The sequence below is a fragment of the Spea bombifrons genome, chromosome 5 (assembly GCF_027358695.1).
Source record: "Spea bombifrons isolate aSpeBom1 chromosome 5, aSpeBom1.2.pri, whole genome shotgun sequence".
NCBI lineage: Eukaryota > Metazoa > Chordata > Amphibia > Anura > Pelobatidae > Spea > Spea bombifrons.
This window is the reverse complement of record NC_071091.1, coordinates 106,102,811-106,125,711: the sequence shown is the minus strand read 5'-3', so window position 1 is coordinate 106,125,711 and position 22,901 is coordinate 106,102,811. Positions and strand designations below refer to the sequence as shown.

Genomic DNA, 22,901 nt, shown 5'->3' with positions numbered 1-22,901 from the left:
GGTCGATAAACCAGCAATTAAAAAACAAAAAAGGTTCAGTCCTTACAATAAAGCAAAGATAGCACAATCTAACACATATTCCGAGTCATTTCTGCTAGCAGAGCAGCCGGGCTGATCTGTATTGCTTTGCGGCGAGTCACAGGCTCTTGGCAGGGAAGGCGTTAATGACATGAGGTTTAACCCATTCACCGCTTGGGGCCCCCCGAGGGAGACTCTGAACCAATAAACTATAGAGGATACACTCAGTGCAATGGTTAAATAAGACAGTTTTTTTTTCTTCCTTTTTAGCCCCTGTACAAAGTTAATAGTAACGCAACGCTCTGGGTAAATAAAATAAATAGCACATAATCTCACATTAATACTGCTAAATAGATTTCTGTACATTAGCTTAACATGATTGTACTAGATGGATTGCCACGGACCCGTACTGATAAATCAAACGCCAGCAGGACGACTGCAGGAATAAAAAAAATAAAAAAAAATAAAAATTCATTTCTGTAACGAGAGGGTTTAAATGGCACACACAAAAAATGTGCAATTGGTTACGTTTGTAGAATTCGGAGCCTGTGATCTTTCCCCATCAATTAAAAAATAGTAGCTGAAATATGTTAATGTATCCGACGATCTGAGATTTCTATTACGCTGGAAAAATTCAAACAAAAAAAGGGATGAACCATAAAACCGAGAAATTCGAATCGCTGTGTGGCAATATCTTGCTAACCCCCTATTAAAATACTTAAGGCTTGAAATTTTTAAGATAATGCCACTCGTTTGTATTTTTAAATTCCTTAACTAAAAAAAAATAACCAGTCGATAGGCCATCACATTATATCTGGGAAAAAAAAACTACCCATAGCATTCTCCAAACCCTGAGATTTAAATCTTACATTTTTGTTGGTTAAAAATGGGAACAAGAATCTTTTTTTTTTTTTGTTTTTTTTCACCCAGTTCTGTAAACGCTTTTTTTTTTGTTTTCTTTAGCAAACCCCAGATTGCGTTATCACTTAGAAGTCTGCAGTTCAGTAACAAACGGTGTGGACGGAAGGCTGGTTAAACATGGTAAATGATCAGGTTACGCATGATTGCACTTGTCGTTGGATTACACCTAAGTGCAGCTGGTCTGGCGTGAATCCTCCTTCGGTAGTGCCTCTCAGACAAATGGATGCCTGTGCAAGTTAAGCAAAGTACATGGTACGGAGCGTGTCCTGGTGAACTTGGACTGCCTTAGCAAGTGCTTGGTGATCTCTGCCATTACTTTGGCCAGATGTGTGACTCCCTTCAGCACTGCAAAAAAGAACAAAGCCAGAATAAAACAAAGGTCTGATAACACTGAGAACGCAGTCAGGGAACATGGCGAACTAACCTATATAAAAAGGTATATAACATGGCATGGCAGCGAACCTTTAAACAGAGCGGCATTTCGCAGCACCTGGGGAGACCTACCTGTCATGCTCTTTATCCACTAAGTGATATCGTGCTCTGAAGGCCACTAGATGTGCGTAGTAAGCAGGAGCGGGGATAGACACAGAACGAGTGCATCGTACGTAAGTGTGGCAGAGCTGGTACGTGAGGATCTGCAGCTCGTCGGCGGAAAATCGGTTGTCATCCCAGAGCACGTGATAGTGCGAGGGCCGGCTTGTTCCCTGTAAAGGCCAGAAAGATCAGCGAAACCTTTAACATCAACAGATTATGGAGGCGTCCAATATACACATGCCTGCGGTACCCAGACACAAAGCTCGCGGCTCCCGTAGGCTAGCAGGCAAGCGGTATCTGCCATACACGGACAAAGAAAACCCACCTGAATCCCAGCGTGACTGCACAGGTAGAAATCAAACTCGGAGGGGTGGGTGATTTTTGTGTCTACCGTGGTTCCGGCCGGGATATTTCCACTTTTCCCAACCTGTGAAGAGCACAAAAAGTAATTGATGGACTAGAACGAACAACAGAATATTACCATACGCAAGGAATACATGTACGTGCTAGAGATATATATATTATATTATATAGAGAATAGCAGGCTTTAAAAGGTGATCATTCACTAAAGGATTATAGTGTCCTTGGCCAGAGAGAATCTCAGGGTTTTCTTACCCGTTCATTTCTATCCGTACAGAAAAGTCGAGTGTGATGCCTTTTCTGCACAACAATGAAAGTGATGCCTGGCTGATAATCCTTCTCCAGTTTAATGCATGCTTCTCTAATCGCCAGCAATTCATGATGCAATACCTATAGCGAGAAAAGGGGGGAGAGGGGCATGTCTTATTTACATAACCTAAAAATCAGGTAAAAAGCGACACAGACAGCTGCTCAGGTAGTTCTGTAAAGCTGCGCGGTAAAGCCCACAGACTACCTCACATCCAGTAAACACGGAACTCGATGTTCCTTTCATCAGACTGTATTTAGAGCGGAATGGGAGCCATACCTGCTGGAACTGCCCCTCGGAAACGCCATCGCGGTAGAAGATGATCCTTGTCGGTTTAAAGCGCGTGGACTTGTAGAACTGGATAAGGAGTTCGCGGACCATGGCGGACAGATCTTGGATGATCTCTTGCCGGTGCTGTTGCACCCTCACAGTGGCGCAGTATCTGTTCGGGTGAGCATCCATACTACCAACAACCTGCCGGTTTGCCAAACACAAGGGTCACAAACCATTACAGATGTCATCCAACAACATGTGCTACAAAAGGACCAGACCTAAAAGCCATGCTTCACTAACTGCACCAAGGTACCTCTGTCTATAACCCATGTGAAAGAATAAACTGAGGGTAGATATATATTCAGGTTTCACATGTAGGTACTCTTATCGAGAGGTCGCCAGGCAATGAATCATGACGATTTTGACTTGGTTCATCAAATGAACACAAGACGATAGATTTTAGGATCATTCACCATTTCTATTATTTGCTGGATATTTCTGAGAATTGACGCATTTAAAGGATTCTCACCGCAGCAATTGATGGTTTTTTGCCATCCCCGGCAGGCGGGTGGGTGACATCTGCTCCAAGGAAAATTACCGGCTGCTGGAACACCATAGGCCTGAAAGAGGAAAGAGCCATGGCGTATTTAAATAAAAACGAACAGCTCAACAAACCTTTGCTAAAGCGGCAGCGCACAGGAATTACACTCAGCACTGATGCTTGTAATATAATCTCCGTGTTGGTGAGAATTTCTCTCACATAACTCATTCCCTAAACCCAAATTACAATTCAATAAGAGATTGCGCACACGATAGGAAAATCAAACCTATAGATGTCTCTCACCTTCCTTGCGGCAGTAGGATATTATTTACTCCTCCCAACTTGACGTTGATCTTTAAGCACAGGTTAGACAAGGTTTGTGGTGTGGTTCTCTGCACGTTTTTCATCTGCACGCACTGTGTGGCCATGCCCAGAACCGTGTCGCCAACGCGTTTTACCTCGGCTGCGAACAGAGATGAAACATTGTAACAACGCAGGTCACGAGACGCGATAACCTACAGTCTTAAAGGGTTTAAGAAAAATATATTCAACACAGATTAACATTATGGAAGACAGAACCCCAAACTTCCCAAATTTAAATGGAAACATATGACTTAAAAAAAACTAACTATAATATAACTAAATATAAATATAATATATAATATAAATATAACTAAAACTAACGATGAACGTTAAAATAAGTAAAAACATTTATAATTACCATAGACAGGCGTCTTCCCGGGAAGGATCACGACGATTAGCTGCAGCCCCGTGTAGGTGTTCTTTAAGTGCCTAAACATGGGCTCCACGCTATCGGCTCCTTGGGCATACTTGCAGAAGCAGGGCTGCCCCTGTATCGGCATTCCAGCATCCCGTGATATTTTCCTCAGCTGCTCCGTGAAGGTCCTAAAAACATGCAAAGTAAGCAAATTAATTCAAGAAGGGTTGGCAGTAAATAACCCCCCCTCCCTTCCCCCACTAAGAATTTACATAACAGGAAAATATTTGCGTTTTGAATCACGGACAGCAAACAGCGTCAATGAATGATTTTCGAGCACCGCTGTAGCCAAAGCAAACTCGCTGCACTGAGACGCACTGCAAAAGTATACCGCACGATCCCTACACCTCAATACAAGCAGGGCGTTTCACGCCTGCCGCAGAAGAGCGGACCAGTGACAACACAGCAGATAACGGGACCCCACTTACTTGAGGTGAAGCTCCGTACATTGTCTCTGGGGGGCAAAGCACGCGATTGCCCACACTTTAATTTCGATGCCTGTGTGAAACTGTTTATTCCTCATATCCCAGACACCCTGCACAGGGGTAGCGATCGCTTTATTCTGAAGATTAAAGAGAAGGAAAGAAAAAGTTAATGACTAGAGATCTGAACAAAGTTTTCACAGCCACACAAAGTAACAGACACTTAGGGGGGTATGTACTAAAAAGTGATTCTGGCGCAATGTTTAAAATGATGTCTCATCACTATAAGGAAGTTAAGTCAGGACCAGAAGCACCTTTTACCTACAACCCCTCCGGTATTTTAACACCGCAGAGCAACTGTAACATTTTATTTCCGTTTAAGCATTTTAAATCAAACCAAACAGCATGCAATTATTCCACTTTTTGGAGTTGCCTTTTAGCTAATTAGGAGACATTTTCAACAGAAAGCTACAGGCTGCTCTTGATTTTCTCTCTACAGAAGAGAGAGGACCTGCGGATTAAGCTCAGTTTTTCTGACTTTTACAGACATTTAATGCAAGACTGAAATGGGTTCCCTTGGTGGAAACAAAGTTTTGTTCATAAAACGCTTTACAACCTAATGGCTTCTGTACTAAACCTGTTATAAATGGTTTTTAAAACTGCTGCTTCTCTGCACAAACTGTTGCAAAAAACACCGTACATCACAGGTCATGAATCCTGGATCATGTACAAGTAACGCTACCTTACTCCAAACGCAGGTAAAGATCCCAAATCGGGGAGGGCACATTTTAAACTTCACCCCAGGCGGCATTATGTCTTGGGCCGGCCCTGGCGAAGGGCAGTATTTACTGAATATCACCAGATTCACTGCTTATTGAATCTGGGTGTAGATAACGATTTAAAGCAAAACCCCATTAAACCGGATGGTGGGAATTAAAGGTCTTGCTCAGGCAGTGACAAAAGGAAGGCGTTTATTTCTGGGCTTAACGGGTACAAACTTAAGGCTTATGCACATATACCCCTTTCATGGATCCTAGGCTTTGTAATTGCAACATAGGTACTTAAAATATGAATTAGGAAAGCTCCATGGCCTCCAAGCCTTCATGACCTGAATTTTCCCAGTCACGCTTTCCCTTACTCGCTCTCCATATATTAAACCTATATATTTTAAATCTATATATATTAAATCTATATTATATATATATATATATATATATATATATATATATATATATATATTATATATATTATATATACACACACACACACACACACACACACCTTTCCCTGCATTGCCAGTCAACAGGAGAAGTTTACAGAAAATAATGTATTGTAACTATGTTTTGCCTGCGGTTTTATTTAATCCACAAACTGTACATCGGTGCAACAAAATTATACACGGATTAGTTAAAAAAGAACCAAACATTTGGAAGCGTGTTAGGTGTAGCAAGCGTTTACACTTGTTTTTAGAACAATATATCGCGAGTACAGCCAAGACAAACACAGCACATTGTAAAGATCAAGAACTATAGAGATGTCTACCAAGGGAGCATTTGGCTCTTCCCATACCCTGCCTCCGTAAAGGATTGAAGGAGGTTGAAGGACTCTGCCGGTAACATCGGTCATATCATCTTTCACCAAGATTCCAAACTCTCTTACAAATGGGTCAGTGTTAAAACTTGCGCTACGCATCTGAAGGAGACAAAAGATAAGAGTTGAGGGTCAACATGTCGGATTTTGAAATTTAAATAATTAAAAAAGCATTTTTTTTTCTATTAATCATTCAAATTTCCACCTAGTCAGATGTTCCAAAATTACATTTCACAAGGGCAAAAAAAAATAAAAAATTATATTATATTACATATATATATATATATATAAATAATTTAAAAAGTAAAATAAAAGCTTTAAGCAGAACATTTGGGGAGCAGTGAAAATGAATATACAATTTGACAGCAATATTAACATTAAAACTACTGGTACAGAAGGAGAATAGTGCCCTGATTGTGAGTTTATATTCAGTCAATTAAAACAATTTAACAGTTTCCCACTATATATGGTTTGGAAGACATTTTTTGCAGATTTTGAAGGTCTAGCACCCACGATCTTGTAAAACTGAAGCCAGCTGGTTTTTAAAGCAGATGTAACGGGGTAGATAAATGTATTAGATTAAGAGGTGCTGTTTTGGTCCTGAATAGTACTTACTAATTTACTGATCTCTTCCTGCCGGTCGGGCGCGGAGCGGGCTGTTGCTCGGATCATAGTAGAGGTTTGATTGTCCGTTAATTTTTTTATGCATCTTTGTCCTGCCACTATGTTACATACCTAGACAACAACAAATTAGTGAAATAGCTTATAATATATATCAATATACATACTCTGAAGTGGATACAATGTTTCCCACGACCAAGTTATAGATGATGCTTAAACGGAAACAAACACCATTCACAGACTTCCAAATATGAGAGATTGATAATTAAAGACAGGACTTGACTGACGCCATACACATTATCTCATGTCTAATACCCCCAACAATGTTCATTGAGGAATGCCTGTGATCATGCGAGATCTCCACATGATCTCGCACGCTGGTGATGGATCACACACATACATTCTCTAATAATTATACAGGTTAGAGTCATTCCCAGAAGATGCTTGCCTCGAGAGGTAGGTACGTATGCTTTTGTTCCTGTCCGACTTGTAAACATGGTAGGTGAGGATAGCGAAGCACTAGTTTGTGTCGGTCCTTAAAATACTGCGCGACGGTGCACTCCACCGTCTGCCCGCTCTCTTGCTGGAGAGGGAATCTGCAGGAAAAAGGGGACAGCATTAACAAAACGAAGCTTATTTACCACCAAAGTATTTATTTTATTTTTTAATATAAAGGGCTGGTATCTTTCCCTTTTTTGTTAAAGTGGATTGGATTTAGTGCACAATATAAGCAAGGAAAGTGAGCACCGACAACAACACAAGACGAATAAAACAGAATAAGAGACTATTCAAAGATAAAGCCGCTGACCTTCTTATTCCTCCCCTGGGTGCTAACCTTGTGATCCAACATGCAAGATAAGATTTAAAAAAATATATATATACAAAAAAGCAGGAAGATAATTACGTCTGGTGACTTGCGGGTCGTCTTGTCACATTGCATACTCTGTATTTGCGTTTCATTTGTCCACAGTGCGTTATTTCCACTTTTAGCCCTAAATGTAAATTAAATAGGTCATGCGTTGCACTAAACAATAAAAAAGATAAAATAAAACAAAAACCCACACACAGTGATGAGCTGAGCACCAGCATTACACCCCATAACCATTCAGAACACACGGGTTTCACTCCCCCAGCCGTTCACTCAACGTACCCTTTATTTCTTTGGTAAATTTAACCCTCTGAGAATCTGTCAGAGGCTTCTGTTGCTCCTCGATGCTTTTAAAATCAAGAACTTCGCACATAAACTCTATTACCGGCTGTGCTTTATAAAACGCCGTGGCAGATACTGCAAGAAGAAAGAACAGAGTTACAGTTATCAGCCAAACGAGAGGTTTAGGAGTCAGCGGAGTCGGGTGAAACAAGAAGTTTGCAAACCTCGCCACCGCTGCCCTTCCTATATCGGCAGCAAAGCCATTTTTTTTTTTTACCCAACTACCTCAATGCCAGACGCTTACCGTCTATGTTAAGCATCATTTTCCACAGTGAAGGTCGAACTGATTGATGGAAGCCGAACCAGACTTCCCTTCCTCCGCCGAGAGGATTCGCGCAGCCTTCAGATGCAGTGAAGAAGGATCTTCCTACTGGTGTGTACCTAGGGCAGAACAGAACAAACGCTCTACATTCTATCCCGATATAGAAGGAAATCCAAATGACAGATAGAACCCTAAAACAGAAGAATCTTAACCCCTTAATGACAAAGCCTGTATATGTACGGGCTCAAAATGCGTTGTTTTCAATGGGTTTAGGGACCGCCCATTGTCCTTAAGGGGTTAAAAAAATCTTCTGGATCTAAGTTATGGCCATTTTTAAGAGTCAAAACATTTTTTGGGAGATGTACCTCATAGAGGGCAAATGTCTCATGACAACATCCAAGGCCTGGATAGTCTCAAATGGCACGCTGGGGAGACGGCCGGACAGCGCATCGTGTAACGCTTGCAGGCTCACGCAGGCCATCCATTTGATGGCCACTTTGAAAATGCGATCTTTGCCCTCACCGGGCAGGGTGACTTCCAACTCCACCTGCAGTAATGTGCAAGAACAAAGCAAGATGATTCTATCTGCATATATTCTATCTGCGCATATAGCACAGAAAACCAAGTATATACAGAAGGGGGCTTGGGAAACGCCACTAGTGGAGAGAGCCTTCACGGACGGTGAACGAGACCCACGTCAAGACTTACTTTATCTCTCGCGATGGGAAGCGGCATTGCCGTGTACAAGTTCTTCCGTCCATCAAACACTGGTTTCCGGTCACCAAAGATCTGAGCCTTAAAGTGCAGCACCATATGCTCAACTATCTCCCTGCGAGGAACCAAAACAGAAAGATTTGCACTGCATTCAAGGAGCAGGGACCCAAATATTCTTGCGGGCAGAGAGCAAGGAACAGAAATCATTTATACAAACAATGCGTATAATATAATACATTAGAACGGACAGATTAAGACGAAACAATACATCAGGTAACGAGGGCTCGGCTCGCAGGCATGCACTCTACAGGTAGCGAGTTGCTCTCTTACCTGTTCACCCTCCTGGGGCATTTTTCTGGTTTTATATCAATTTCGTAATGGTAGATTTCAATTTTGGGAATGTCCATTTCAAAAAAGTTTGCCTGCAATTTGATGGTCCTGCCCGAGGTGCCAAAGTCTGGCCGCGACGGAGGCTTGAACGTGAACGCCGGCATCGGGAGCGGTGACGCCGGGGGCGGGGGTGCGAGCACTAGAAGACAAAGAAACACTAAAGTTAATATCAATGTGACAGACAACACATTAGCAACATGTCAGCCGGTAAATCCCATTATATGCCATGTGTACGAGCCAGAATTCTGACCATCCTGCAGAAGAACTTAAAAAATATTCTAGCAAGCGGGGATCGAGAGGAACGAAGGCTACGGCTTAACCAACACGTCCAAAATCTGTACGTACGATGCAAAAAGTCTACAGACAGCGAGGAAAAGCCTTATCAGCGGAGAACAGCGCTCAGAAAGCCACACGCCTAGCCGTCCACGCCCAGGGGCCATCGACATTATCTCATTTAACGACAGATAAAAACTTTGGCTCTGATATACATTTCTTCAGAGACAGACAGCTATTTCTTCTACCTAAAACGCCGGCAAAAAATTCAGTACGTCTTACAACGATCGTTATCCCAGCGCGCACATTACATTTAATATACATAATAGCCCATACAAAAAAAACAAGACAAAAATAATAATAATAAAAATTAAAAAAAAGCCATTCTTGTATCGATGCTCAGATAGGTCAGTAGGAAGGGAAATATAGAATATAGAAGTGCGGTCCATCAGCTCTGGTAATGGCGCCTTTACTTTGTTAATCATTTACTACTTATTATGCTCTTTATATACAGTCCCTACCTTCAGAAGTTCTGACAAAACGAAACATAAGGTAGAGAGTGCACAGCTCTACTTGGTACCAAATTGGGTTTCGTCGTAGCCATGTGTATGCCCAAATTATCCAACTATTGCTGCAATCATAACTCTTGCTCTGAAACAGCATGCGCAGCTACTACAAGAGACAGCCTCATCTAGACATCTACTGCTGGTGACACTGGATAGAAACCACTGGTGACGTTATTACTAATTTTATTTATTGGAGAGAAAAGAAAAAAAAAGAAAACAAAAACAACCTTTACTGGACAAAATGGGCGGGATAATGCTAGCCACGCCCCCCGGAACACCAGGCCAATCACTAGTGGGAAATCCTGACCTCGGAAGCAGTTAATGCTCATAGAGTCTCACGGAAAACCGGGCCGAGAGGACGAAGCCCGGCTCGTTTAACCCCTCTGGATCCATGGTGGTTTTTAATGACAGTTAACTCCATCCAGACTGAACGGGGATATCAGGTATTAAATCTCGTGCCACTCAACACAGGGGGGGGGCACCGATCATATGACCTCGCCGATTAGCCAATCGGAGTTTATAAACAAACTTTGTATGGAATCTCTCTCTGGGACACAGAGGCCGGGCAGGTTTCAAACTATTCAGCACCAATCTTGGAGGAAGTTCATTTATTCCATACATATACACGATCCATACATTACTCAAACCTTAATCAGCCGCCGGTCATCTATCCCATGCATGTTTAAATCCCCTCACTGTATCACCCTCTACCTCCTCTGCTGGGAGACTATTCCACTTACCTACATGTTCTATGCCTTAGCTAGGTCTACTGTCATTATTACAACTTTGCTAATAAGACGTGTGCATGCAGACTACTGATGAATAGAGCGCCGGGGTGGAATAACATCCCACCCATAAAGGTTTTAGGATGATGAGGAAACTGAGCAAGGGGGTTGTTCTTATCTCTCGGTACGGTGTAGGTAGCTGGCAGCGCGTACAGCCACGACTTCTGAAGAGGAGATATTTGAGGCGGTCACAGGACGGCCGCATGTCAGACGCCAAGAAAAGAGGACGACGAGCTGGGAAATAAACAAGTGGCATTTTAAAGGGCTTTTCAAACCTTAATCAGTCGTTGGTCTCGTCTTAGATTCAGGAGCCGTATGTCTATCCCAGGCATGTTTAATACCCTCACTGTATTACCCTCTACCACTTCTGCTGGGAGGCTGTTCCATTTATCATTCAAATAAGCACTCATCATACGTTGGAAACGTATAAGTTGTATGCAGGGCAGATGGTGCAAACAGACGCCGTCTCCTCGCACACACACTGAAATACCGCTGGGCAGCTTACGCAGAACAAGAGCCTACAGGGTATAAAGCGAACAACGCAGCTCAGTGTCAGGCGGGGACAACGAGCGAGGTCTCCGTGCCGTTATCAGCGGCCCAGTTTCCTGTACTGAAGTTCCTTCTACCACCCTTACCAAGGCTGCCTGACCTCCCCAGCAGCAAGATCATTTAACGGGGAGGAATAATCAGACAAAACCTGCACCCGTATCCTCCAGAAGAGGAGAGCCGGCTCGTTTATATTTGCTTTGGTGCTATGAGACGATGCCGGTTTACCAGCCGCGAGTTACAGCAAGTGCCTCGTACCCTTTATCCGCAGCTGAATACCAACTCCCAGGGCGCTCGTTTCTTTTCTCACTTAACCCAGTTCCCAGGCGAGTCGATGAGTTTGTTTTTCTGCCTGCGCTGTGTTACGGGGACAGCGGGTGAGGCTCAGGGGCGCTTCCTGCGCATGTCTTAGTAGACATTTCTCTAGGCCCTGTGACACGACATTGGAAAAACACAACAAGCGTCTCCAAGGTCTGACAGCCTTGTGAAAAGACGTCCCTGAAACGCACCATAACCCCAAGGGCAGCCGGTAAATATACCACGCTGGGGGGGCTACATCTCCTGCCGGGGGGCCGGGTCACCTCACACGCGTATGCGATATTCTGCAGAATAAAAAATGTAGAAGAGGTACCACTCTGCTGTAACAGCGCAGAAGAAAGTATATTTTCCAGCGGCTCTGCCGTCACGATAGGCGAGATTTACAGCGTCGGAGGATTCAGTAACGCTCCGCGCCCAAACCTTAAGAGTGCGGCCGAGACTAACGCTCTTTAAACGAGGGATCGGCTCAGGCACGGAGCAGACTGGACGAGCCGCGCGCGCCATGTTGTTTTCGCCATTACGTAAAGGGCGTCCGTTTGCCGATACAGAACCAGAGACGCGTGTGTAGAAGGCGGCGCGCACCATACGTTCCCTCTCTTTACAGTCGGGGGTCACGCTGTACAGAGCCGTATACAGGAGCGGCTGCAGCCACCCAGCTTTCCATAGAGGATAACTTAGTCCAGCACGTATCGGGTAACCGCGCCGGAGCAACACGGCACCTGCTACGATCCGTCAACACGGCTTCAATAGGAAGCCGACATAAATTCAGCTCTGTACATGACAAGATAAAGACAAGTGAGTGTCCGTGAGGGCCTTTATTAATAACATAATGTAACTGGTCTGCGGCTACAGTAACGGCAAGCGGCCAGACGTGTGATCCAAATCAACACAAGCAAGGAAAACAAGAGGGGGGGGTGCTTTCACGGATACCACGACATTTCTGGCTGTAACAACATTTGCAAAAGGGTTTTCTAACCATCAATTATCCTTTTAACCTTAAATCAGCGAACACAACTTGTCATTGGGACACAGGAGTGATGGGAGTGATAAAGGGCCATTGGAACACAGGAGTGATGGGAGCGATAGCGGGCCTTTGGAACACAGGAGCGATGGGAGTGATAGAGGGCCTTTGGAACACAGGAGTGATGGGAGCGATAGCGGGCCATTGGAACACAGGAGTGATGGGAGCGATAGCGGGCCATTGGAACACAGGAGTGATGGGAGTGATAAAAGGCCATTGGAACACAGGAGTGATGGGAGCGATAGCGGGCCATTGGAACACAGGAGTGATGGGAGCGATAGCGGGCCATTGGAACACAGGAGTGATGGGAGCGATAGCGGGCCTTTGGAACACAGGAGTGATGGGAGCGATAGCGGGCCATTGGAACACAGGAGTGATGGGAGTGATAGGGCCTTTGGAACACAGGAGTGTAGCAGTAATAAGGCCACAGAGACCAAAAACAAAATAGTTTTTGGTTAATTTGCACAAGCAATTTCTTTCCCTTGCTTTTCGGTTCAGACGAAATTCGGAGGGCTTTTTCCTATTCACAAAATCCCCCCCCCCCCCGTTAGTTCTGCCGACCACTTCACATTCTCTGCTTTGTTTGTATTGTTGACCCCCCCGTCGTTTTCAGACATTCGTACGAATTAACAAAATTAGCTAAGTTTGTTAACATTACAATTCCTATGAATCTGAATACACAGATAGTTACTTTTATTTATAGGATTATATTAAGCCCAGCGCGTGGGAACACAGACCACAATTCCCTCTCTAAATTGTTAAATACACTCCTTTACGCACAGGAAATCCTGATCGTCGCCTTCAATGAATCATCAAAGATAAAAACTCATGAAATCCCTCTCTTAGCAGCAATATACCATCGGGCCCCGGACAAGCAAGTCAATGCGAAACAACTTCTATATTAGGACTTTCATTAGTCAGAGTGTCCCACCAGGTGACTAAGACCGAGCCATTCTATTGTTTCCCACAGGCAGTATAAGGAGTTGGGGGGTTCAGTAGATTGGGGGTCAAATAACCGAGCAAGAACTCATACAAACGGTTTTGAAAAAATCAAGTTCTGCCCCCACATGCTAGAGGGCCCTGAAGCCGTGCTTCAACTTAACTCATGTTATTTTCATTCAGCCACAAACAGCCTAAAAATGTTGTCAGAGGACAACCCAGGGAGCATTCTATAGGAACACTGCAGTCATCATTTGCACTTTAATGCATATAATAGTACCAGTGTCACTTGGAAATGAGATGTTTTGCATGCAAAAACAAAGGGAGTCAGAATGTAATGATATATATATATATATATATATATATATATATAATGTATTTATTACAGGTAAAGAATGCATATTATTGTACTTTAGTAGTTTAACGTGCATTCTTATACTCATCAGACCGACCACCATCTGAATCTGCAGAGTCAGCACATCTTATCACGCAACGTTATGAAAATAGAACACGCCAGAGTTGTTCCCACAACATCCATTTAACAGCTGGGAGCGCGTTACATAAATCTGACTATATTACACACATTTTTGTGGTCACAGTTAAACGATAGACCTTTAGACGGTGTGGCTACTGACCCATTAAGCTGACATAGTACATATTTACACATGGGAGCGTAGTGGATAGAGATAGAAGTGGCAATGCTTTCATGCCGTATGCCACCTGGACAGTAACCCATAGCTAAGAGATAAAATATGTAAAAGAGGAAGAGAGTGGCAGTTAACTGGAACAGCTTCCCAGCAGAGGTGGTGGAGGGTAATACAGTGAGGGGAACACGCATGGGATAGACATACGGCTCCTGAATCCAAGACGAGACCAACGACTGATTAAGGTTTGAGTCTTTAAAGCAGGAGAAAAGGGCAGACGAGACGGGGGCCGAATGGGGCCGATCTGCGTTTCTATAAAGAAACGGAATGCTTTTATCGTACTCTAGGCTAGGTTGTTGAAGCGATGGCCGCATTATGCAGAACGCAGTGAGAATGGAAAGCCATACACGGAGTTGTCCTCAGATAACCCTAATCGCTATGTCATGAAATACACCGAGCGACGGCGTCACAAATGGGACAAACAAAGCATCTGCTGCGGCACCGAGCGCTGCGACTGCATGCAACCATGGAGGGGAAAAAGAACAAACCTACAAAGACGATACAAGGAGCGAGGATTAGCGAAAGAAAGAGGTCATTCCGGGCGAACTACTTTGCATTGGAACAGCTGGTTAACCCATTCACTCGACTGAGTAAAAAAGAAAGGAAAAAAATACCTAATATAATATCGACAGTTTTATTACATGCACACAGACTAAATACAGCACCTGCCTGTCAGCTCCTGTGGGTCACAGAGTTAAACTTTGGCTCTACAAGCCGCGGTGTGGCTACAGAATCATGATGAATTGGAACTGTTTGGCAAAGGGCTCTGCCTAAACGTTGTGTTTAATGGGGACTTTTATTCTATGTTAAAGGTAATTTAACATATGAATGGGGGGGCTGATGAACCCACCTGCGGAGGGTAAGAGGCGTTGCTGGCCTACGTGTAAATGAGCACAATATCAGTCCTGCCGCGGTCTACAAAGACGATCAAATGCATTTGTTTATCTTTAAAGAGACAGCTTAATGGCCCAGAAAAGCCCCAGCGTGGAAGACTGACTTTCCGAGTATGTTTACTACGCGTTTGAAAAAGAATAAGAGCGAGCACTTAACCGAGATAGAAGCTGCAGCCTCCCTCGGTTGAAGCAGCCAATCCGTGGCAGGAATGCACGGCCGTTGAAGTCGATGGGAGCACTTGCCGCGTATGGGGGTCTCATTAGATCCCCACCCATAGCGTTCACCAAGCCAGCACTGATTGGAGGCAGGGATATCACATTCAAGGAGATGTTATGAGCCAAACACACCTGCTGCACGGAAAATATCCAATTTCCAGCGGGGGGCACAAATGCATACGGGGGTCCGCAGAATCCCGCTCCAGTTATCCATTTGGGGGATGAAGAAGTGTTTTTTCCGGCCATTAAATGCAATGTAAATAAAGAATTCTGCTCCCTAAAAGCAGTCATCATACGCACGTTAATGCTTATGATAACAGAGATCCCTTATACTTTAGGATGCCCCTTGCAAATGCATCAGGGGGGTTGTTCAGAAGATACCATATGCGATACGTCCCTTTCCTTACACCCCAGCTACCCAACACTGATTGGTTGCTTGAAGCCGCTATATTTGGTACACGGAGGGGCAGGGAGCTGCAGCTTCTCCATTCAGAATACTATGGGTGGGGATCTAATGAGACCGCCATACGCGGCAAGTGCTCCCATCGACTTCAACGGCTACCCAACACTGATTGGTTGCTTGAAGCGGCCATATTTGGTACACGGAGGGGCAGGGAGCTGCAGCTTCTCCATACAGAACACAATGTAGTTGCAGTTATGTATCCATTGTTAAGAAGACTTACTGGACACCAGAGGGTCCCTTTAAGAAGCCTTTTCAGTTTCTACGGCAACAGCCTTTGTGTGCCACATATTACAGCTACAGCAGGAATAAAAAAAATATGGAAAGTACGGATATTCCACCGTACCACGGCACGCACCCAACTGAACCGGTACTTTTATCCTCCGGTACCGAGTTCAGAAATAAATCCAGCAGAAACGTTATTTATGCGTTAGGCGTGAACGTGAAATTGGCTTCATTGCAGATGACCGTAAAGATGATATTTAGGAGCCCCGTGCAGTGTGTGAGAAAACGTAGATGGCACCGATGGTGGTGGGGAAAAAAACAGATAATAGCATGAAAATAATAACGGGCTTTTAAGCGTATAAAAGTTACTTTTTCCTTTTACTAAACATAAAATTAAAAAGCCACGATTAGGTGCGTCTGCTCTTCATTCTTCGGTAAACCAGGCCCAATTTCCACCAACTAATGTAATAAATTAAGCGATTAAAGAGGTCTTCTAATTCCTGCACGTTCCAGCTTTTTATTTTAGCCTCAGGCAAAAATATTTTTCATTTAGAGATTAAAATATACAAAAAAGTGCATTTTGTGTGTTTATGCATTTATATCCCACAGGAAAGCCGTTACATTAACCTCCACCACCCGTATAGAGCCGCGCGGTCACATCACGTTCAAACCCACACGGAAACAAAACGCGCTTTCGCTGACTTTCATCTAATGCTCCGCGGAGATGATACCAGCAACCATCACGCAACATGCCATCCGCGACGCACCAGACACGGCAAACACACGTAAACTGCATGCCCCGCTACCCCGGGGCCGGACAGACAACTGGGTTTATTCACAAAAGGGACGATACTGAGGAAGACCAGCCCATCGGATTAAGGTCAGCGGACAAACTGTCATAGGGGACCCCCGATGCGGTCTAAACGCTTACACCATCATACTTGGCGCTGTACCAGTTCCCAGGCCGCACATTCCCACGGCGCCCGGTCTGTGATGCGCTCGGCAGCGTGTGTTGAGGGTTTGCTCATTCCAAACTTAGATTCCAATTTAGAAAAGCCATAGAACGCACATTGAGCTTTTGTAGTGTATGGGTATCGGCGTACAACATGTTAACAGTCATGTTGAGGGGGTGGGGATACAAAAGTTACAAATGTTGTTTTAGGTTAAAAAAAAACAAAAAAAAAAAAAAACTTTGTATTTTTGGCAAAGCAGCCTATTGATGAAACGCACCAGGACCAATAGACTGTAAGCTCAGAAGAGCAGGGACCTCTTTTTCCACCCCAATATGCCTTAACTTTATTGCTTCAAACCGTTACATATTCTCACTGCCCCCCTGCCCCCAGTAACAGTGGTACTACATATGGTGGCGCTATATAAATAAATTAAGTGTACCAACGATGGGGCTTAGTCAGTGGTAGGCACACAGGCAACATCTGCTGAAATTACCCTTGGCAGGGACAATATAAAGACATGCAAAAGGAGGAGGAGATACCGCAGATCATTGCAGACATTTCCTCGGTCACTGGCTTAACAAATCTATGTGTGACGACAACAAAGACACATTACATACACTACCGTTCACAAGTTTAGGGTCACACAGCTAATTTTATGGAAATCAAGGACATTTTCGCAAAAGGGTTTTCTAACCATCAACTTTTTAAACTTGGATCAGTGAACACAACGGCCACAGGAGTGATGGGAGTGACAAAGGGCCATTGGGGCACAGGAGTGATGGGAGTGACAAAGGGCCATTGGGGCACAGGAGTGATGGGAGTGACAAAGGACCTCTGTACGCCTATGAAGAGAAATCTCTTTCAAAAACACATTTAAGACCCCAAACCGGTGAGCGGCTGTGTATATTGGAGTTTAAGGTGCCCGAGAAAGCAAATGAACGTTCGGTATCTTAACGATGCGATTCCACATCTACAGCTAAACTCAGCATTACACACATCATTCTGCTGAATAGCCAAAGCTTTTCAAGTGTAATTCTTTAATCGTGTAAGATGTTCCCCCTTTCATGTATTGTCAGGAATACCTGTCATGTGACACAAAAAGCAGCCACAGATAGGTTGTTGCTATAGAAACTGAAAAAGCTTCTTTAAAGTTATTGGGTTAACAAACCTTCGGATGGACAAATAAAAACGTTAAAGACAGGGTAACACTTGTTGCTAGGGTGACCACACCAACTGAGTGTGCAGTACATATTCTGTAGAATCCCCCCCCCTTATACACCCCCACCCCCTACTTCTATTGTTTACATACAAAACTGCCATTAAAGATTGTTTTGAATACTCCTCCCAGCATCCTCAGCGCTCCCTACCGAGCCTTCCTCCCACGTGACCAGCTCCTCGCGCGGGGCTTCGCGCGCTGACCGTTACAGGTGTGCGTGCGGGCTGAGAAGGGTTAACAAAAAAAAAACACCCACAACAGCTCGAGGCGCCCACGTGACGAAGCCGGGGCGGGAAAAATGAGAGCGCTGGTTTCTTAACCCTTTGCCACCCACCCATCCATCCATCTTAACAATTTAGAAATAAAAAGGTATAGCCTACCGGAGTCCCTCGGGGGAAACTCACCCGGACCTGCTCCGGAATACATCTTGTTTCCCGCAGTAGCAACCTCAGGTGAAGGGAGTAAAGTTCCGAATGCGCGGTAATGAAAGCTCCCGGCAGCGGAGGATACGGCAGCTCTATCCGCGGCTCTCACTCAGGTCTCCATGGCGTGAGGAACGCAAACACGGCGGCAGGAGGAGGGAATAACGCGCTCCGTACTGTCTCCACGTCCCTGCTTTGGCCCGACATAAACTGAGGCAGAGCGGCGGGGAACAGGCTTCACTCAGCAGGGGAGGTGGGCCGGGATACGTCACGGGGAGGAGCGTAGGCCGTAACGAATAGGAACTCTCGTCGCTTAGCCATCAGTCGGCGTGTTGGCGGAAAGAGGTGTGACGTCATCAATGTGTGTTTAGGAGGAAGCTTGGCCGCCGGGTCGAGTGGGCGGAGCTTCCTGTTCGGTCTCCATGACCCTGGTTACTTTGTCAACAGCCGCAAACATCCGGGCCTTATTCGGAGGGCAGACATCTTTCTTGTGGGCAAAACTTTCCAATTTCTTAACGTGTAAACATTGGAATTGCAAGACAATTGGCACATTTTCTCTGTACTTTTTGGCAGACGTGCTGTGTAATATTTTGTGTAAAGTCAGTGAATGGTGATTTCTTTGAAATTACTTTTTTTATTTTGTTGTAATAACATTTACAAAAAAATGAAATGGTCTGATAAAAATAAGTGTAAATAGATGAAAATGTGGCTTAGATGAAGAGTTACAAATAACGGGAAAACACCAGCGTGGGTGCGCAGAAACAAATTCACTTATCTGTAACAACAAACGATATACACGTCGCCAGGATTAATCACGCTCCAAAGATACATTGATACAAGCGACAAAAAAATAAAAGACAACATAGTATAGACACGTTGGTAAAATTCAGAATATTAATGAGCCCTATGATCCAGGCTCAAAGATTAACATTAAGGTCTGGTGGGGGTCAGACAGATTCTCTGATGGCGGCAGGAGAGATCCGCAAAGATCAGGGGGGAGCCAAATATTAATAAAAAATGTAATATAAAAACAACCTTACATTATGGATACTTGTCTTTAGCCTTCTTAGTTGTATCCCGGAGTCGGTAATCAGCGTGTGAAGCGACTCCCATGCAATGAAAAAAACTCCCAGCTCATAATCTACTTGGAAAAGCAATCTATTAGTAGATAGTACATGAATTATTAATATAAATTAATTTTGTAGATTATTATACCGTATTTGCTCGATTATAAGACGACCCTGATTATAAGACGACCCCCCAAAATCTGAATATTAACTTAGGAAAAAAAGAAAAAGCCTGAATATAAGACGACCCTAAAGGAAAAAAGTTTTACCAGTAAATGTTAATTCATGTAAACTATTTTTTTTTAATAAAAGCTATGATTGAGAAAAATATTTTTTTTTGTTTTTATTTCTTGTATTTTCCAACCTGTCCCCCAGTTACGCACATCTGCCCCCAGGCTTGCCACACCAATATGGCACTGTGGCCCATGATATGCCTTTTAACCCTCTATATGCCACTGTGCCCCATGGTATGCCTTTTGACCCCCTATGTGCCACTCTGCCTCCAGAAATGCCTTATACCCCTATATCCCATTCTGGCATTTAGGGGGTTAAAATGCATATTATGGGGCAGAGTGGCATATAGGGAGGTATAAGGCATTCCAGGAGGCAGAGTGGCATTAAGGGAGTTAAAAGGCATTATATAGAGCACTCTGCCTCCAGAAATGCCTTATACCCCTATATGCCACTCTGGCATTTAGGGGGTTAAAAGGCATATTATGGGGCAGAGTGGCATATAGGGAGGTATAAGGCATTTCAGGAGGCAGAGTGCTCTATTAAATGCCCCCTTAACGCCACTCTGCCTCCTGAAATGCCTTATACCTCCCTATATGCCACTCTGCCCCATAATATGCCTTTTAACCCCCTAAGTGCCAGAGTGGCATATAGGGGTGTAAGGCATTCCAGAAATGCCCTACCTACACACACACACACACACACACACACACTTACTTACTTACCGGTGCTTCCAATTTCCTGCTGTATTGCCGGGGCAGCGGGTTGACGTCTCATTCCGCGGCAGCCGGAAGGAGGTGAAGTTGGCAGCGGGGGTTTGTATGCGTCCGTCGCAAATACCTTCCCCGGCTGTCAGAGATCAGGAACTCTGGAACTCTGATGTCTGACAGTCGGGGAAGGTATTTGCGACGGACGCATACAAACCCCCGCTGCCAACTTCACCTCCGGAAGCACCGGTAAGTGGGGGGGCGACGACAGGAGGATCCAGGTCCCCTGCAGCGGTGCGGGGGATCTGGATCTTAGTCTCCTAATCAGACCTCTATTTGAGGTCTGATTAGAAGACGACCCCGATTATAAGACGAGGGGTATTTTTCAGAGCATTTGCTCTGAAAAAAACCTCGTCTTATAATCGAGCAAATACGGTATATACTCTCCGGCCCTATAACTAATCCCGTCCTTATAACCCGTTATATCCTGTATATTCCTCATATTATATATTATATACTCCCCCCCCCGTATAACTAATCCCGTCCTTATAACCCGTTATATCCCTGTATATTCCTCATATTATATATTATATACTCTCCGGCCGTATAACTAATCCCGTCCTTATAACCCGTTATATCCTGTATATTCCTCATATTATATATTATATACTCTCCGGCCGTATAACTAATCCCGTCCTTATAACCCGTTATATCCTGTATATTCCTCATATTATATATTATATACTCCCCCCCCGTATAACTAATCCCGTCCTTATAACCCGTTATATCCCTGTATATTCCTCATATTATATATTATATACTCTCCGACCCGTATAACTAATCCCGTCCTTATAACCCGTTATATCCTGTATATTCCTCATATTATATATTATATACTCCCCCCCGTATAACTAATCCCGTCCTTATAACCCGTTATATCCCTGTATATTCCTCATATTATATATTATATACTGATTGTGTCCTTGTACCCAGTCATGTCTCTGTATGTTAACTTCTCCAGCTCTTCTTCTTAAGTAAGGTGTTCCATTAATCTTGTTAACTTTGTTTATGTCAGTAGCATTGCTGGGGGGTGGGGGGCAGAGAGCACCATGCTCTACATAATATCGTGCCTCCCATGTGGACCCAACTGAAACGCTGGAGGAGCAGGGCTGGTTGGGGAGATCACAGATCTCCCTCTAACCGGTTCAAAATAAAGTGAGTGTGAGGTCTGTTCATACCGACCTGCTCCCCACAAAGTGTATCGGCTAGTGGCGCTGAGCGTGGGGATATCACCGTACCCGGGGACTCCTGGAAAAGTGCCACCAGAAAACCCTGGGACGCGGAAGCGATGTTCTGACACCCCCACCCACCCATTTCCCCCTAAAACAGAGGCGACATACAAAGAAAGGGGAGAGATAAAGGGGGTTAATGAGAAAAGGGAGAGATGGGCAGAAAGGAAGAGATAATGAGAAAGAAGAGAGATAATGAAATGGGGGAGATATTGAAGGGGGTGGGGAACCCGGCTGCCCCATACCGCCATGATGACAGAACCAGAGTTAGCATAGAATTTAATGGCAGATCAGACCCATTTGGGCCAACTCATCAACTTATGTAAAGACTGGTCTCATCTTCAGGAGCGATACGTCTATCCCATGCACGTTTACATTCCCACTGTATTACACTCTACCACTTCTGCTGGAAGTCTCCTCCTGGTAAAGTAAAACTTCCTTACTTTACATCTAAGCCTCGTACCCGGACTAAAGGGGTGACAAACTGCCATAACACGGCACCTTGTGACCAGTTCTTCCCATTTAGTAGTTATGTATTACCGTATTTGCTCGATTATAAGACGAGGTTTTTTTCAGAGCAAATGCTCTGAAAAATACCCCTCGTCTTATAATCGGGGTCGTCTTCTAATCAGACCTCAAATAGAGGTCTGATTAGGAGACTAAGATCCAGATCCCCCGCACCGCTGCAGGGGACCTGGATCCTCCTGTCGTCGCCTCCCCCCTCCCCACACACTTACCGGTGCTTCCGGAGGTGAAGTTGGCAGCGGGGGTTTGTATGCGTCCGTCGCAAATACCTTCCCCGACTGTCAGAGTTCCAGAGTTCCTGATCTCTGACAGCCGGGGAAGGTATTTGCGACGGACGCATACAAACCCCCGCTGCCAACTCCACCTCCTTCCGGCTGCCGCGGAATGAGACGTCAACCCGCTGCCCCGGCAATACAGCAGGAAATTGGAAGCACCGGTAAGTAAGTAAGTAAGTAAGTGTGTGTGTGTGTGTGTGTGTGTGTGTGTCATTTCTTGAATGCCTTACACCCCTATATGCCACTCTGGCACTTAGGGGGTTAAAAGGCATATTATGGGGCAGAGTGGCATATAGGGAGGTATAAGGCATTTCAGGAGGCAGAGTGGC

At 44.5% G+C, this 22,901-nt stretch overlaps 2 protein-coding genes across 2 annotated transcripts in view; one reads left to right on the top strand and one right to left on the bottom strand.

Annotated features, from left to right (window-relative positions):
• TRAPPC9 (trafficking protein particle complex subunit 9) overlaps window positions 1-22,901 on the top strand; it is a 242,591-nt gene that overhangs the window by 1,034 nt on the left and 218,656 nt on the right. The window lies entirely within an intron of this gene.
• On the bottom strand, window positions 926-18,776 carry AGO2 (argonaute RISC catalytic component 2). Its single transcript, XM_053466170.1, has 19 exons — window positions 18,461-18,776; window positions 8,882-9,080; window positions 8,546-8,666; window positions 8,203-8,384; window positions 7,820-7,956; window positions 7,516-7,650; window positions 7,270-7,357; window positions 6,814-6,961; window positions 6,360-6,479; window positions 5,724-5,846; window positions 4,161-4,294; window positions 3,676-3,860; window positions 3,258-3,417; window positions 2,943-3,033; window positions 2,420-2,614; window positions 2,089-2,223; window positions 1,799-1,900; window positions 1,444-1,643; window positions 926-1,284 (listed from the first exon to the last, which is right to left on the bottom strand). The coding sequence occupies exons 1-19, from the start codon at window positions 18,480-18,482 to the stop codon at window positions 1,176-1,178; spliced, it is 2,586 nt and encodes an 861-aa protein (XP_053322145.1). The 5' UTR covers window positions 18,483-18,776; the 3' UTR covers window positions 926-1,175.